Here is a 15,130-nt window from a genome sequence, read left to right as displayed (position 1 = left end):
ACTTGCTGAAGGTCACCCAGTGAGGAGGCTCCCAGGTCTGTCTGAGAGCAAAGACGGTGCCCACTCATCACCCCCATACCACTTCCCTGGAGCTGGAGAGACAGGGGTTGGCAGCCCCAAACCCAGCCCATCGACCCCAGCAAATGCAGCTGTAGGGGTGACTAGAGGCAAGTGGGGTGTCCTTCCCTGCCCTGGAGAATCTAACCCAGAGCACAGAATAGAGTCAACATCTTCTGGCCAAACCAACCAGCTCTCCTCGGAAAGGACAGAATTCTGATACAGAGCGCGCCGGGCCCAAAACCAGCCCCAGTCCCCCTCCCTCAATAGTGATGAGAAAAGGGTGGCCGTCTGGGAGAAGAGGCCATGCCCCCTCCTAGGCGCACCCCCTGCAGTGGGTGCTGTGAGGGCCACCCCGAGTCTCCCTTTCAGGACGGAGGAACTTCTTCCCCCAACTGCGAGGCTGTGGGGTGGCCAGTGCTCTGCTGAGCCCCCTCTGGGGATTACCTGCGGCCAAAGGGAGGAAGCTCTCCCGCAGTGACCGGCTCCCGCAGGGCAGAGAAGCCAGCCTGCCCTCCTGGGCTGGGACAGCCTGAAGGGCCCCCGCCCAGCGTCACCGCTTCCTGTTAGGATCCACTGAGATCTCCAAGGTGCCACCCCCGCGGCCAGACGCCCCTCTGTCCAGTCCCACCTCCCTCTCTCCCGTCGGAGCTGATCCCGACAGGCCTCCCCACTAAGCATCCTCAGGTCTCTGTCTACCTGTGCTGCCCCCCACCCGCACCCTCCCCAGGGTGAGGATGAGCGTGACTCGATTTCCCTGCGGTTGCAGAGAGGGCCCAGCCTTCTCCTGTTCCGCGTGGAAGCTCCCTGGCAGATCCTGAAGCAGGAATGTTCGCCTATAAAATGCACCCTCTCCATATAAAATGCGAGGCAATGCTCACCAATTTCTGTGGAGAAATGTGGGCTCTCTCTGTGAAAAATGAGGCAGATAGGAGATTTCAAAAATATCTATAATGCTAAAGTTCGGATGAGCAGTGAAATGCTTTCTGTAATGAATTCAGAAAGAATTGCCCTTTTTCGAATTTAGAGGCTTGTGCTTTTTCAAAAACAGACTCGGAGCAGAAAAAGACTTTGACTTTTTTTCTCTTAGGATGCTGGCAAATAGTGGATTTGATAAATTTGCATAAAGTTGAAAGGTACGTTTAGTGGTTTTCTGGGATTCCCTGAAATGAATTTTGGTGGCAAGAAGCCCAGAGAAAGCATTTTGCTTTTTTCCTCGCTTGGCATGCTGCCACTTGGCTTTACGGTTCCCCGTGACAAAGGACAGTGTGTTTTCTCTTTTTCTCTTCTCCCGTTTATCTCGCTTCCCGAGTCGATGTCTTGCCCATCACCGGGCTTCATCTCTCCTTGTCCTCTTGGCCTGCCTGTCTGTCCGTCTGTTCCAAACCGAAGTGTCTCCGTCCGTTCTGTCTTCTCGTCTTCCCCACACTGCTTCAGCCAGCTACCAGAGGAACAAACACACAGTTTTATAATGCAAAAGTCAGTATTCCTAATCCCCCATCTTAAAGGCCAATTATTGCGATTTCGTGTGTTTATTTTTTAATCTCCTTAATGAGGTGACCCTCTCCCCCGTGCCCCTCAATTTCCTGAAGCTACAAGTATTAGTCAAGAAGGTTCCACTGACCTTACTTGCCTCCTTAGTGAAGCCACAGATTTTTTTTTTTTTTTCAATTAATTTTTATTGGAGTACAGTTGCTTTACAATGTTGTGTTAGTTCCTGCTGTAAAGCAAAGTGAATCAGCTACACATACACGTGCACGCCAAGTCGCATCAGTCGTGTCCCACTCTTTGTGACCCCATGGACTGTAGCCCGCCAGGCTCCTCTGTCCATAGGATTCTCCAGGCAAGAATACTGGAGTGGGTTGCCATGCCTTCCTCCAGGGGATCTTCCCAACCCAGGGATCGAACTCATGTCTCTTATGTCTCCTGCATTGGCAGATGGGTTCTTTACCACTGGTACCACCTGGGAAGCCTATATATACATACATATATCTCCTCTTTTTTGGACTTCCTTCCCATTTAGCGCCCCACAGAGCCCTGAGTCGAGTTCCCTGTGGTACCGTAGGTTCTCATTAGTGGTCTATTTCATACGTGTGCGTAGGTGTCAACCCCAATCTCCCAACCCATCCCACCTGCCTTTTCCCCACTTGGTGTCCACACATTTGTTCTCTGTCTGCCACAGAGCCTCTTGAGGACACAGATTTGCTGGATGGGAGCCTGTAGCAAAACCAACCGTATCAGTTCTGCTTTCTATTTACGGGATCAGCCCAGACCCACTTGAGTCCCTCGGGCATTGTTGTGCTGGGTCAGGACGGACTCCATGATGCTGTGAAAGGGCAGAGGACACAGACAGCATCCCACCCGGGTGCAGCTGGGCTGCACCGAGGCTAGGCGAGCTAGGTGAGGGTAGCCGGGCCCTCAGCGGCCTGAGTCAGATGCCTGGGTCCCCCAACTCATAACTGTGTGACTGGTCCCAAGTGGTCTGCCAGTCTGTGCCTTGGCTTCCCTATCTGTAAAATAAGGATGCTACGAGGCCCACTGCCACGAGATCACTGTAAGATTTAAACCAGTATATAGCAACTGCTCCACCATGCCAGACTTCCCCCACCCCAGACCCAGCTAGGTGGAGCAGGAGAAGCCCAAACTCAAGTTAAGGTTAACACCAGCTAGAGTAATTTGGGGAATGCTGCAAGGCAGACACGGGCCTGAGAAAGGCATTCACTCCCCACTACGGCCATCTGCACAGGAGCCAAGCTGGAGCGGGAGAAGTCCCTTCCTCCTCAGGACAACCCACCTCCCAGGTGGCCTGAGGGATGTCCCCCCGCACCTGTCCCCAGGGTCCCACGTGCCCCCACACCTGCCCTCGACACACCATTACATGTCAGCCCCTGCTGTGAACACACACACAGGCACAGACACATAGAACACACACAAACAGGCACACACACAAGCACACACAAAGCACACGTGCACACACAGAGACACACATGCAGGCACACACACAAGCACACACAGGCACATGTTCACACACAGGTGCACACACACAAGCACACACAGGCACATGTGCACACACACACAGACACATAGAACACACACAAACAGGCGCACACACAAGCACACACAGGCACATGTGCACACACACACACACATGCAGGCACACACACAAGCACACACAGGCACATGTGCACACACAGACACACATGCAGGCACACACACAAGCACACACAGGCACATGTGCACACACACACATGCAGGCACACACACAAGCACACACAAAGCACACGTGCACACACAGAGACACACATGCAGGCACACACACAAGCACACACAGGCACATGTTCACACACAGGTGCACACACACAAGCACACACAGGCACATGTGCACACACACACAGACACATAGAACACACACATGCAGGCACACACACAAGCACACACAGGCACATGTGCACACACACACACATGCAGGCACACACACAAGCACACACAGGCACATGTGCACACACACATGCAGGCACACACACAAGCACACACAGGCACATGTGCACACACACAGACACATAGAACACACACAAACAGGCACACACACAAGCACACACAGGCACATGTGCACACACACACACATGCAGGCACACACACAAGCACACACAGGCACATGTACACACACACAGAGACACACAGACACACATGCAGGCACACACACAAGCACACACAGGCACATGTACACACACAAAGACACATAGAACACACACAAACAGGCACACACACAAGCACACACAAAGCACATGTGCACACACACACACATGCAGGCACACACACAAGCACACACAGGCACATGTGCACACACAGGCGCACACGCATGCGCGCACACACACCCTCCCTCTGCTGCATGGAGCCCCTGTCTGCGCCCTCCTGCTCTCTCACCCCACCCCCCTGCCTGGCACACATCCTGTGACTCGTTTGTTTGCTCGGGATTAATGAGCATCCGTCTCCTCAACAGCAGGTCCTCACTGATGAGACGGCTCTGTCCCTTTCAGGGTTTAATCGGAAGGAAACAGAGTGCACACCCTGCCTGATTTGAGGGGGAGACAAGTGACTTTGTTTGACTTTGTCCCTGAGGCATCTGTGTCCCTGCCCGCACCCCTCCTCCCAGGCCCTGCCTGTCCCAGCCTCTTACCCCTCCTCATCCCCTGGGTGCTGTCGTTGCTTTGAGGGGAGGTGCTGACCTCCGTCTAGGGAGCCGAGGCTGGGGTGCAGAAGAAGGAGGCAGCAGAAAGAACAAAAGGTTGAAACAGTGATTCCACATGCAGTCGCTGCTCTGTGTCCGCGTGGACTGACTTGCTGAGCAGACAGTGACCCCGTGGACTGACTTGCTGAGCAGACAGTGACCCCGTGGACTGACTTGCTGAGCAGACAGTGACCCCGTGGGCAGTTAACAAGGGCTGAGCCCCTGTACAGTCCTGAGCTCTGGGACAAGGAGCTCGTGTTCACCCGGGTCATCAGCACCCGGCCCTGTGAAATAGAGACTGTCACATCTATGCCATCCATGCTATCTTGCCCAGAGAATGAAGGACCTGCCCACCATCAGGCGGCCAGGAGCCGAGCAAGGCACGTGCCTCCCGTCTTTTCCCCACTTTCAAGAGCTCCGGGTGAGAAGCAGGCTTTCCTGTGTCCTGACCTTTGCAGGTCACCGGGGTCAGGGTTCCCTGAGCTCAGCTAGTCCAGGCACCACCAGGCTTGGGGCAGGGCTGGAGCTAAAACGCAGCCTCCAGACCCTTCTCCTCTGGTCCCTCTGCCTCCAACCTCCCAGGAAAAGTGTCTGGGAGATGGTGCCACGTCCGTGGATGACATACCTTAAAAAGACCCTATTTGCATCCTACCTAAATCTCCTTTAGGCAGACCTGACTGAGTGGGGAGGATCCAAAGAGGAGGTAAAGACACCTGTACTGTGTGTGTGCTCAATCCTGTCCAAATCTGTGCAACCCCATGGACTGTAGCCCGCCAGGCTCCTCTTTCACGGGGATTCTCAGGCAAGAATACTGGAGTGGATTGCCATGCCCTCCTTCAGGGGATCTTCCAAACCCAGGAACCGAACCTAGGTCTCCCACATTGCAGACAGATTCTTTACCATCTGAGCCACTTAGGGAAGCCCAAAGACACCTACATTTAGTAAATTACATCTATCTAATAAACCCATGTATAGGATTGCCAGAGAAAATATAGGATGCCTGGTTATATTTGAACCTCAAATAAACATACTAAAAATTATCTGTGGCTTATCTGAAATTCTAACTTATCTGGATGCCCTGTACTTTTATGTACTAAATCTGGCAACCCCACACGTCTCCAAACTCCGCTGCTTACTAGCTGTGTGACGCTGGGCAAGTAACTTGACCCCTCTGTGCCTCTGTTTCCTCATCTCTAAACTACACCTAAGTGTGTCTACCTTGTACAAGGCTTCCCAGGTGGTGCTAGCGTTAAAGAATTGGCTTGCCAATGCTGGAGACACAGAAGTCACGGGTTCGATCCTTGGGTCAGAAAGATCCCCTGGAGGAGGAAATGGCAACCTACTCCAGTATTCTTGCCTGGAAAATTCCATGGACAGAGCCTGGCGGGCTACAGTCCATGGGAGTTGCAAAGAGTCAGACACGTCTGAGAGGCTAACACACACACATACTTTGTATAGCGCTGTTGAAAGGATTAAATGATGACTTTTGGAGCACTGGAAGAGTTCTGAAAGTGTTGTAAGCTCTATAGCAATGTTAGCTATTATCTACATTATTACTATTTGTCATTGTTGTTTTCATATTACCATCAGTACATCCAAGGTAATATCCTAGGAGGTGGTATAAATGCAAAGATGCATTAAGACCCCTCCTCTGGAGCTATTGGGAACCTGAAACAGGTTCTACAGATTAGCATCTCAGGGACTGCAGTGGGTGCCAACACAAAAGGCTGGTGCTAAGGGAGTGTGGACACTTGCTTCCTGCTCAGTTGGGTCAGGCAAGGCACTAGAAAACCAAGATGTATTGAGGCTTGCTCTGAGCTGCACTCTCTACTGAGTATAGGGGTAGAAAGAAGAATCCAACAAGAACCAGCCCTCAAAGAGCTCACAGCTGTGGGATGGCCAATGGCACCAAGAGCCACATAAGCTCTCATGGAGGTAGCACATGGTCTTAAGGCTGGGGCTGACCTTGAGAGAGGGCTTCCTGGAGGAGGTGATAGAAAATAATGACCTGGACTTCCCTGGTGGTCCAGTGGTTAAGACTCTGTGCTTCCGATGCAGGGGGTGTGGGATCAATTCCTGGTCGGGAAACTTAAGATCCCACATGTTGCACGGTGTGGCCAAAAAAAATAAAAAGAATGACCAAAGCTAACCAGGCAAAGTGGCCTTTGGGCTGGAGAGAGGACAGGATCCCAGGCAGTTACATCTCAGGATTAAGACACTGTCAGCAGAGGGAACTTCACAAAGCTTGTTGTTGTAAAGGCCAGGGTATCCTTGCAGACAGGTGCACAGACCCGTCCAGCGAAAACACGGGAGGAAGTTGAAGAGAGAAGGCCTAGAGAAAGCCTTGGCTGGGCTCCATGCGGAGGAACTGGCTTTTACCCTGGAGCAGCGGGGAGCAGTGGACACAGAAGCAGAGATGGAGCCAGTCACCGGCATCAGGGAGGTCGAAAGGGTAGGGGTGGAGCAGACAGATTCGCTGCTGAGGACCCAGTGCTGGGGCAACTTCAGGAGCCCAGAGCTCTGGGCAGTCTTTCAGGAACTCACCAGACAGTAGGTTACTGCTGAGCATATCCGTTAGCCTTCGCAAACGTAATGATTCTACAAGTCACTGATGTGGCCGTGCCCGGCTGAGATGATCACACGGGGTCAGGTGGGCACACTCATGCCCTTGCATCTTCCTAGTGTGATGGCCCCACTCTCGTGAGCAGAGTGTCGTGGAGGGGAGAGGAGGGAGAGCCAAGCAGGCAGGATAGCAGATCACCCCAGCACACAGAGGCCGGCCTAAGTGAACAGACAAGACGAGTTACTGGCGGGAGAAGGGAGAAGAGGCGGGAGATGGTAGAGCTGAAGGATCGTCAGCAGTAGGAGACGGGGGACAGGCTGCAATGTCACTCACACCTGATGCTGATGGCCCAGGTTCCGGTCCCTTGCTGGATCGTGATGCACGTTCACATCTTTCAAAGTTCTCAACTTGAAGGTTTGTACGTAGCAGACTTACTGTATTGTGTATTTATTCGTTTATTGTCTGTCTCTTCCACTTGAATATAAACTCCACTTAGGCAAGAGTTTTGCGTCCCTGCTTCTTCAAACAGGGCCAGGTGCACGGTAGGTACTCAGTGTGGATTTTCCAAATGCCTGCTGGCCCTGACAAGCTGACTCTTAAAAACGGGCACATCTCAGTCCTGTCTTTACAGTCTGTGGTTCCACACTTTGGCCATCAGGTGGCACATCGATGTGCTCGAGGCCGCTGGCTGCAGGGATCACACGGGGCTCAGAACCCGAAGACAGGGTAGAATGGAAAAAGTGAGCAAAGCGGGATGTGAATGGCAGAAACCTTCCTCCCCTCCCTTAGCAGCCATCTCTCCAGCACACTGGGAGCCAGGCCGGTGCTCCATTGAGCCCTCTGAAGTCAGGCTGGGGGACAGGAATGCAGGGTCTGAATGCATTGGGATAAAGAGCCAGGACCCAGGCAGGAGAGTTGACCAGAGCTCCAGTTTCACGGGCAGGTCTGTATGCTGCTCTGATGCTGGTAGAGTGTACCTATCATAGGGTCAGATAAACTTGGTTCTAAATTCCAGCCCTTAACTGTTGTGTTATTTAGCAAAGTCATTTGCTCACTCGGAGCCCCAGTTTCCTAATCTATAAAATGGAAGTCCTAATAGCAGCTGTTTAGAAGGATGTGTGTGTGTGTGTTCACTCATGTCCGACTCTTTGTGACCTCATGAACTGTAGCCCGCCAGGCTCCTTTGTCCATGGGATTTCCCAGGCAAGAATACTGGAAGTGGGTTGCCATTTCCTTCTCCAGTTTCGAAGGATACTTGGTTTTATTTTGAGAATAAAACAAGAGGGCCCTTGGCCCGGTGTCATTTGCAGAAACAAAACTAAATATTGTTCTCAAAAACTGGACCTGATCCTCAATATTTATCTAGCCCTTATCAAGCTCCCCCTTCATTCTTCATATCATAAAAGTAATCCAACAACAACCCACAGGTATCTTTATTGCCTCACTTTCCAGATAAGAAGGTGAAGGTTGTCAAATTATATAACTCTGTGCACACATTGCACCGCTTTAAAGGGGTGGACTCGAGCCAGGTTCTGCTCAGCAAACGTGTGTGAAACCACCCTGGATCAGCAGGTGCTCTCCCAGGTGATGAGGACCAGGATGAAGGAGGCTGCCGTCTAGGGAGAGACAAACACATCCGGACCATTTCCATAGAAGAGGTGGGATACTGAGAGAGAATGATATCCAGGATGCTATAGGATCATAGACAACAGTCACTTGGTCCAACCAGGAAATGCAGAAAGAGCTCATGGACTGGGCCCTCCATGCATTGTACTCATTCGTGTCTGACTCTGCGACCCCATGGAGTGTAGCCCACCAGGCTCCTCTGTCCGTGGGATTCTCCAGGCAAGAATTCTGGGATGGGTTTGCCATGCCCTCCTCCAAGGGATCTTCTCTATGGACTCAGTAACCCCTTAGCTAAATCTGCAAGACTGAGTAAGACTGATCCAGGAGAAGCAACTCCAGCATCTCAAGTTAAAGAACTGCCCGTGCAAAGGAACCTGCTATGAAACACATTCATGCTGGGGTCTACGCGTTGGTCAAAAAGTGTGTTTGAGTTTCTCATATGATCCTATAGAAAAACCTAAGTCAACACAATATCTTTAAATCCAGTGTCTAGTGAGCAGGACAGGTGTCGCTAGTGGTGAAGAAACAGCCTGCCAATGCAGGAGATGCAAGAGACGTGGGTTCGATCCCTGGGTCAGGAAGATCCCCTGGAGGAGGACATGAAAACCCATTCCAGTATTCTTACCTGGAGAATCCCATGGACAGAGGAGCCTGGTGGGCTACACTCCATGGGGTCACACAGAGTCGGACACGACTGAGCGACCAACCATGTGCGTGATCTCTGGCCTCTCTGCTCGAGCCCCCCTCGTCCTGGGCAGCAGAGCTGGGAGAAAGTCCTCTGGGGCCCCCTCCCACACAGGGAGATGCAAGCGGTACCATCTACAGGGCGGGTGGCCAGAGAGGGGCAGAGGAAGGAGGAAGGCCCCCAGCCACCTGCCAGAATCCTGGAAGACAGGTGAATAAATGGCAGAGAGCCAGCCCAGGACTGCGGAATTCATATGACGTGTCCGTTCTGTAAGCAGCACCCGGGAGCCAGCCGCCATCCCAGGCAGGGAGTGACCCCCAGGGCTGACTTCCAGCTCCGGGCACCAGCTCGGCCTGGGTTCCATCAGGTCCTCCCAGGCCTCAGTCACCCAACAGTTAATGAGTTTTCCCTGACTGACAACAAGCTCAACACCACAACAGTCAACTATTTTTATCTCCGGATTAATCACAAAAGGCTAAAGCTTCCACCTTCCCTGTGATTAAAAATTAGGAGACCAAGCTCTACAGTGGTTCAGGATAATAACCAATCCTGGGAGGAGGGGGGTGGATGAATAATGCATCTCCAGGCTCCGGCTGCTCGAGACTTTCTCCCCGCCTGGCCCCCCAGCTCCAGGCCGGGTCTGAATGGGGAGGTAACGAGAGGTCCCCTCCCATCAGGAGCCACAGCTGCCAAGAAGGACTGTTGATTTCTATTCAGTCTGCTGCCCCCAAGCCTTCCCCCCTCATCCCCCACCACCCTCGCCCACCCCAGCCCCATCCGCACCCCCTCCTACCCCATCTGGTGTGCACCGAGGCGAAGGCCGATCAATAATGCATGGTTACATGAATAACCGGCGTGATAACCACTTATTCGGGAAGATGTAATCAGGGCCCATTCTGAGGGTGTGTGTGTGTGCGTGTGTATGTGAGCGCAAGCATGCCTGCGCACTCACACAGCACAGTTCCACTCCCCTCTCGCCTCCTCTAACCCGGTATTACAAACACAGCCAGAGAAGCAAGAAGGAAAGGTCCAGCCTCCCTGTGCTTGCTTTTAGAAAGGCCTCCTTGATCTCCACGCCTTGATCACAGGCTGGCTCACTGAGCAAAGGCCCAGAGACAGCCTGTTCTCAAACCGGGTCTCACAGCAGAACCCACAGGGAGCATTTATTTTTGGTTTTGGTCTCACCACGTGGCTTGTGGGATCTTAGTTCCCTGACCAGGGATCGAACCAATGCCCCCTGCAGTGGAAGCATGGAGCCCTAACCACTGGACCACCAGGGAAGTCCCTTCTCTGGGAGCTTTGAAAAGCCCCGACGCGCTGGTCCACCTCCTGAGATGGAGCTGCAGCTGCTCAGGGTGTAGCCTGGTGACAGGACGTTTAAAACCTCTCTGGGAATATCATAAACTGCAGTGAGAACCGCTGTCTCGGGCCCAAGGCCGGTCAGTGCTAAGGAACGTTCGCGATCCCCTGGCGTACCTTCACATTAGACAGCTGAGGAAACAAAACCGGACAGGGGGCTGCCTTGCCACTTCAGCCTCTGATTTAGGGCAGTGTCCACAATCCCGCCCCCTTGACTCAACCCTGGGGAGGCCTCGGAGACAGGACGGGCCAGGTGCTGATGCTGTTACCAAAGCTTCGGGTGGTCGTTTCCAGTTTCCCTGGCCCTCAGCGAGCTCAGTCTGAGTGCCTCCATCCTGGGCGGCTCGAGGGGAGGCAACAGAGGGAGGAAGCAGGAGGCCAGCCCTCCTGGAAGGGTAGCCCGAAGCACGGAGATAAAACCCCCTCACACACACTGTCACACCCACCCCCCACTTCCCCAAGCCCTCATCCGCCTCCCTGTGGCTCTCTGGCCCCAGAGCACCACGGAGGCCTCCAGCGCTAATGAGGGGGTACGGGGAGGGTGGGTGGGGGGCTGGCCTCATCGTCCGGTCCACACCCACCATCTGCTTGCAGCCAGGGCCTCCTGGGAGGCTGGGCAGGGTCGAATGAGGCCATCTCCCTCCCTGGGCCAGGATCACAGTCGAGGCCTGAGGCTGATGAAAGCAACTTGGAAGCCAAAAGAGTTTTTTTCCCCTCAGCGACAGAAACTTGAGGTTTGGCATCGGCCAGGCCGTCGTTCTGAACCAGGCTTCCTGGAGGCCAGGAAGGGAGAGGCAGGGACACTGGCTCAAGGCATGCATCTCAGGATACTTACCTGCCCCAGAGCCTCCTGGATAGAAGGGGAGAGTGTTAGTCGCTCAGTCACGTCCAACTCGTTGCAACCCCATGGACTGTAGCCTACCAGGCTCCTCTGTCCATGGGATCTCCCAGGCAAGAAATACTGGAGTGGGTTGCCATCCCCTTCTCCAGGGGACCTTCCCGACCCAGGGATCAAACCCAGTTCTCCTGCATTGCAGGCAGATTCTTAACCGTCTGAGTCACCAGGAGTTTCTTTCTTTCTTTTTAAAGATTGGTTTATTTATGGCTGTGCTGGGTCTTCATTGCTAAGCACAGGCTTTCTCTCGCTGCAGTGAGCAGGGCCTGCTGCCTCAGCCCAGAGATGCAAAAGCTCGTTTAGGGCCCGAGTGGCAGGATGGACTTCCTCTCACGACTGGACAAAGAAGTCCTTTTGCTTGAAGACCTCAGCTCTCACCTGACGACCCCGTCATCCATTCACTGAGCAAACACCCAGCTCAGGCCTCCTCAGGCCTGCAGAACTGACTGACCAGCCCCTTCCCAGGGAGGAGACCAGGGACCCATCAGGCGGTCTCCAGGGAGCACCCTGCCCCTTCCGGTTTGTCCAGGAAGGAGAGGCAGGGCGCAGCAGGGGCCTGAGACCCTCGAGCCCCTTGTGGACCCTGAGGTCCACAAGGATGAACCTCAAAAGCGGCTCTGGGCCCCTTCTCCAAACAGTAGTCTTCCATCACTATCAGCGACCACACAGCGTCCCGTGGTTGTCACGGGGGTCAGAGACGTGATTGCACCTTAGCAAATGTTTATGGAGCTTCCGCCAGGCACTGGACCCTGAGCTGGGCTCCGTGGGAGGCGTCACTCTCCCCCTGGCAGCCCACATCTCTCAGCGGGGACCACACAGCCGTGAAATAGAGAGGAAGGACCAAGCAGGAGAGATTCATTCCGGCTCTGGGAGGAGGGAGTTGGAACTGCTCTGGGAGAATCAGGTCCAAAGGAGATGCCCAGGGTTGCACAGCTCTCTGGAACTCTGTCTCAGCCCGGAAAGTCTGCCTGTCACCTGTCTCCTGCGAGGGAAGCGGCCAGCCTGGTGCTCCAAGTGTCGGGGGACCTGCTTCTAGCCCTGGCCTCCTCCACTCAGCCGCTGTGTGACCTTGAGCAAGTCACTTAATCCCACTGAGCCTCGGTTTCTGGATCTGAGTAATTGGGATAATGATGTTTACCTCGCAAGGCTGCGGTGAGGATTAAATCAGATGACAGATGTGACAGGGCTTTGTTTTAAAAGAGAGAAGTTAGAAAGAAGGATAGGATCCAGGCAGCAGTGGCACGCTCTCCGATCTGCAAATCGCAGCTAATGACGCCTGCCCTGTCCCCTCGCAGGCTGCCGCGCGGAATGAGATGATGACATGAGCGTCCTCTGCAAATAAACACGCGACGCCTGTGTCAGGATTACTGCTGTCATCACTGTTATTGTTATAATACAAGGGGATTATACATTTTATTAAAGGATGATAATTACTGTTTGTCAGCAGCTCCATAAAATCCACTCAGCCTTGCCCAAGAGGAGGGGTGCCCTCAGCCTGACCTCTCCCCTCTCTCTCTCCCTGCAGTGCCGCCTGATGACCCGGTGATCCTCGGGGGGCCTGTGATCAGCCTGCGGGCTGGGGACCCCCTCAACCTCACCTGCCATGCAGACAATGCCAAGCCTGCTGCCTCCATCATCTGGCTGAGGAAGGGAGAGGTGATCAACGGAGCCACCTACTCCAAGGTGAGGCAGGGTTGGGGGGTGTTGCGGAGGAGACGAGGAAGCCGGGGGCAGGGGCAGCTCTCCCCATCTCTTGGCAGCTCTTGCTCTGCCTGTGTGACTTCGTGTCGCCTTTGGCTCCTAGCTCTTTGTCTCTCTGTGTCTTTCTTTTTCTCGGTCTCTCTGTCACTTTTTCTCTCGAGTGCTCTGGCTCTACTTATGCGACCTTTTCTGTCTCTCCTCCTCTTCCTCTCTTTCCTGGGGGAATTGCTGGGCGTGGTGACAACCCTAAGAATGGAGTATGGTCAGAGGAAGCAACTCAGGGACAGAGGTGACCAGAGCTGAGGGCTGCCAGATAAAATACAGGACGTCCAGTTAAAAGTGAATCTCAGGTTTGCTGTTGAGTTGCTCAGACGTTTCCGAGTCTTTGCGACCCCATGAACTGCAGCACGCCAGGCTTCCCTGTCCTTCACTGTCTCCCTGAGTTTGCTCAAACTCATGTCCATTAAGTTGATGATGCCACCCAACCATCTCATCCTGTCGCCTCCTTCTCCTCCTGCGCTCAATCTTTCCCAGGCTCACGGTCTTTTCCAATGAGTCGTTTCTTCGCATGAGGTGGCCAAAGGATTGAAGCTTTAGCATCAGTCCTTCCAATGAATATTCAGGGTTGATTTCCTTTGGGATTGACTGGCTTGATCTCCTTGCAGTCCAAGGGACTCTCAAGAGTCTTTTCCAGCACCACAGTTCAAAAGCATCAATTCTGAACAACAAATAACTTTTCAGTGTAAGTATGTTCCAAATATTGCACGGGCCATGCTTATACTAAAGAGTATTCATTGTTTAACCGAAATTCAAGTTTAACTGATGTCTGTATCCTCATTTGCTCAATCTGCCCACCTTCCCAGTGCTGCCAGCTGAAGCTGTTTAGGTGTTTCCTGTCCCAGAGACCTGGCTCAGGGGTCAAGGAGGGCTGAATGCAGCCCATAATCCCTTACCAGCCCTGAACCTTCTGTACCTACCTGCTGGGGTGCTTTTCTCTAGTTCACACAAGGTGCTGTGAGCTGAAGGGCTTCCCAGGTGGCGCTTGTGGTAAAGAACCTGCCTGCCAAAGCAGGAGATCTAAGAGACACGGGTTGGACCCTTGAGTTAGGAAGATCTCCTGGCGAAGGGCACAGCAACCCACTCTAGTATTCTTGCCTGGAGAATCCCATGGACAGAGGACCCTGGTGGGATACAGTCCATAGGATCGCACAGAGTTGGACACGACTAAGGTAACTTAGCACACGTGCAGCCTAAACTGCCTCCATAAAGGCCCCATGTCCAAATATGCTCCAGAGAGGTTCAGGGCTTCACCCTATGAAATCTAGGGGGAATATATATATCCTCTGCTCATTCAAGCCTCATGACCATCCTCTGAGGCAGGTGCCATTGATCCCCTTGTACAGATGGGGACTGTGAGGCACAGCAATATATATATATTGCTCTGTCAGGGGCCTGGCAGCTCTGACAAGCCATAGACCTGTGACTTGGGCTTACAGAGAAGGATGGACGACCCCACAGCTCCCATGGACTCAGCCCTGGGGGCTGTCAGAGCCCAGCCCTCTGCGGCTCCCTCTCCCCCAGGAGTGCAGGTGCCATTGACCTCAGCACTTGTGATGTCCCAAAGGCGGAGAAACATCTCTTGGTTGTGCAAGAGAAGAGGCCAGAGGGCATGAGCAGCTGAGACAGAGACGGAGAGACAGGGAGAGAGGCTGAGAGGACACACATGTGCAACAGTCAAGTAGGATTCACCGTCTACAGAAAAAAATCCCACGGGGCCACCCTGACAGCCCTTGGGGCTGAAGCCTCAGCGTCTGTTTCACGGTGAGTAGTTAAGCCCCTGGGCCTGGCAGCTGGGAAGCCCGTATCCAGGCTCCACCACCGTCTAGCTCTGTGGCTATGGGCAAGCTAGCTAACCTTGCTGTGCCTCAGGGTCCCCATCTGTACAATGGGACCAATGGCACCTGCCTCAGAGGATGGTCATGAAGCTTGAATGAGCAGAGGGAAGCATGACTGTTA

The 15,130-nt window shown here is 53.5% G+C and overlaps 1 protein-coding gene across 3 annotated transcripts in view; it reads left to right on the top strand.

Moving 5' to 3' along the window:
• The window catches only part of KIRREL3 (kirre like nephrin family adhesion molecule 3), a 592,142-nt gene that overhangs the window by 538,623 nt on the left and 38,389 nt on the right, over positions 1-15,130 (top strand). For all 3 annotated transcript variants that reach the window (XM_020912692.2, XM_070457373.1, XM_070457374.1), the window contains exon 5: positions 12,939-13,096. In XM_020912692.2, the coding sequence (XP_020768351.1) occupies positions 12,939-13,096 (158 nt within the window). The remainder of the gene's footprint in view (positions 1-12,938; positions 13,097-15,130) is intronic.

Source organism: Odocoileus virginianus, chromosome 28 (assembly GCF_023699985.2).
Source record: "Odocoileus virginianus isolate 20LAN1187 ecotype Illinois chromosome 28, Ovbor_1.2, whole genome shotgun sequence".
In the NCBI taxonomy this organism is placed as follows: Eukaryota; Metazoa; Chordata; class Mammalia; order Artiodactyla; family Cervidae; genus Odocoileus; species Odocoileus virginianus.
This window is presented reverse-complemented; position numbering and strand designations above follow the sequence as displayed.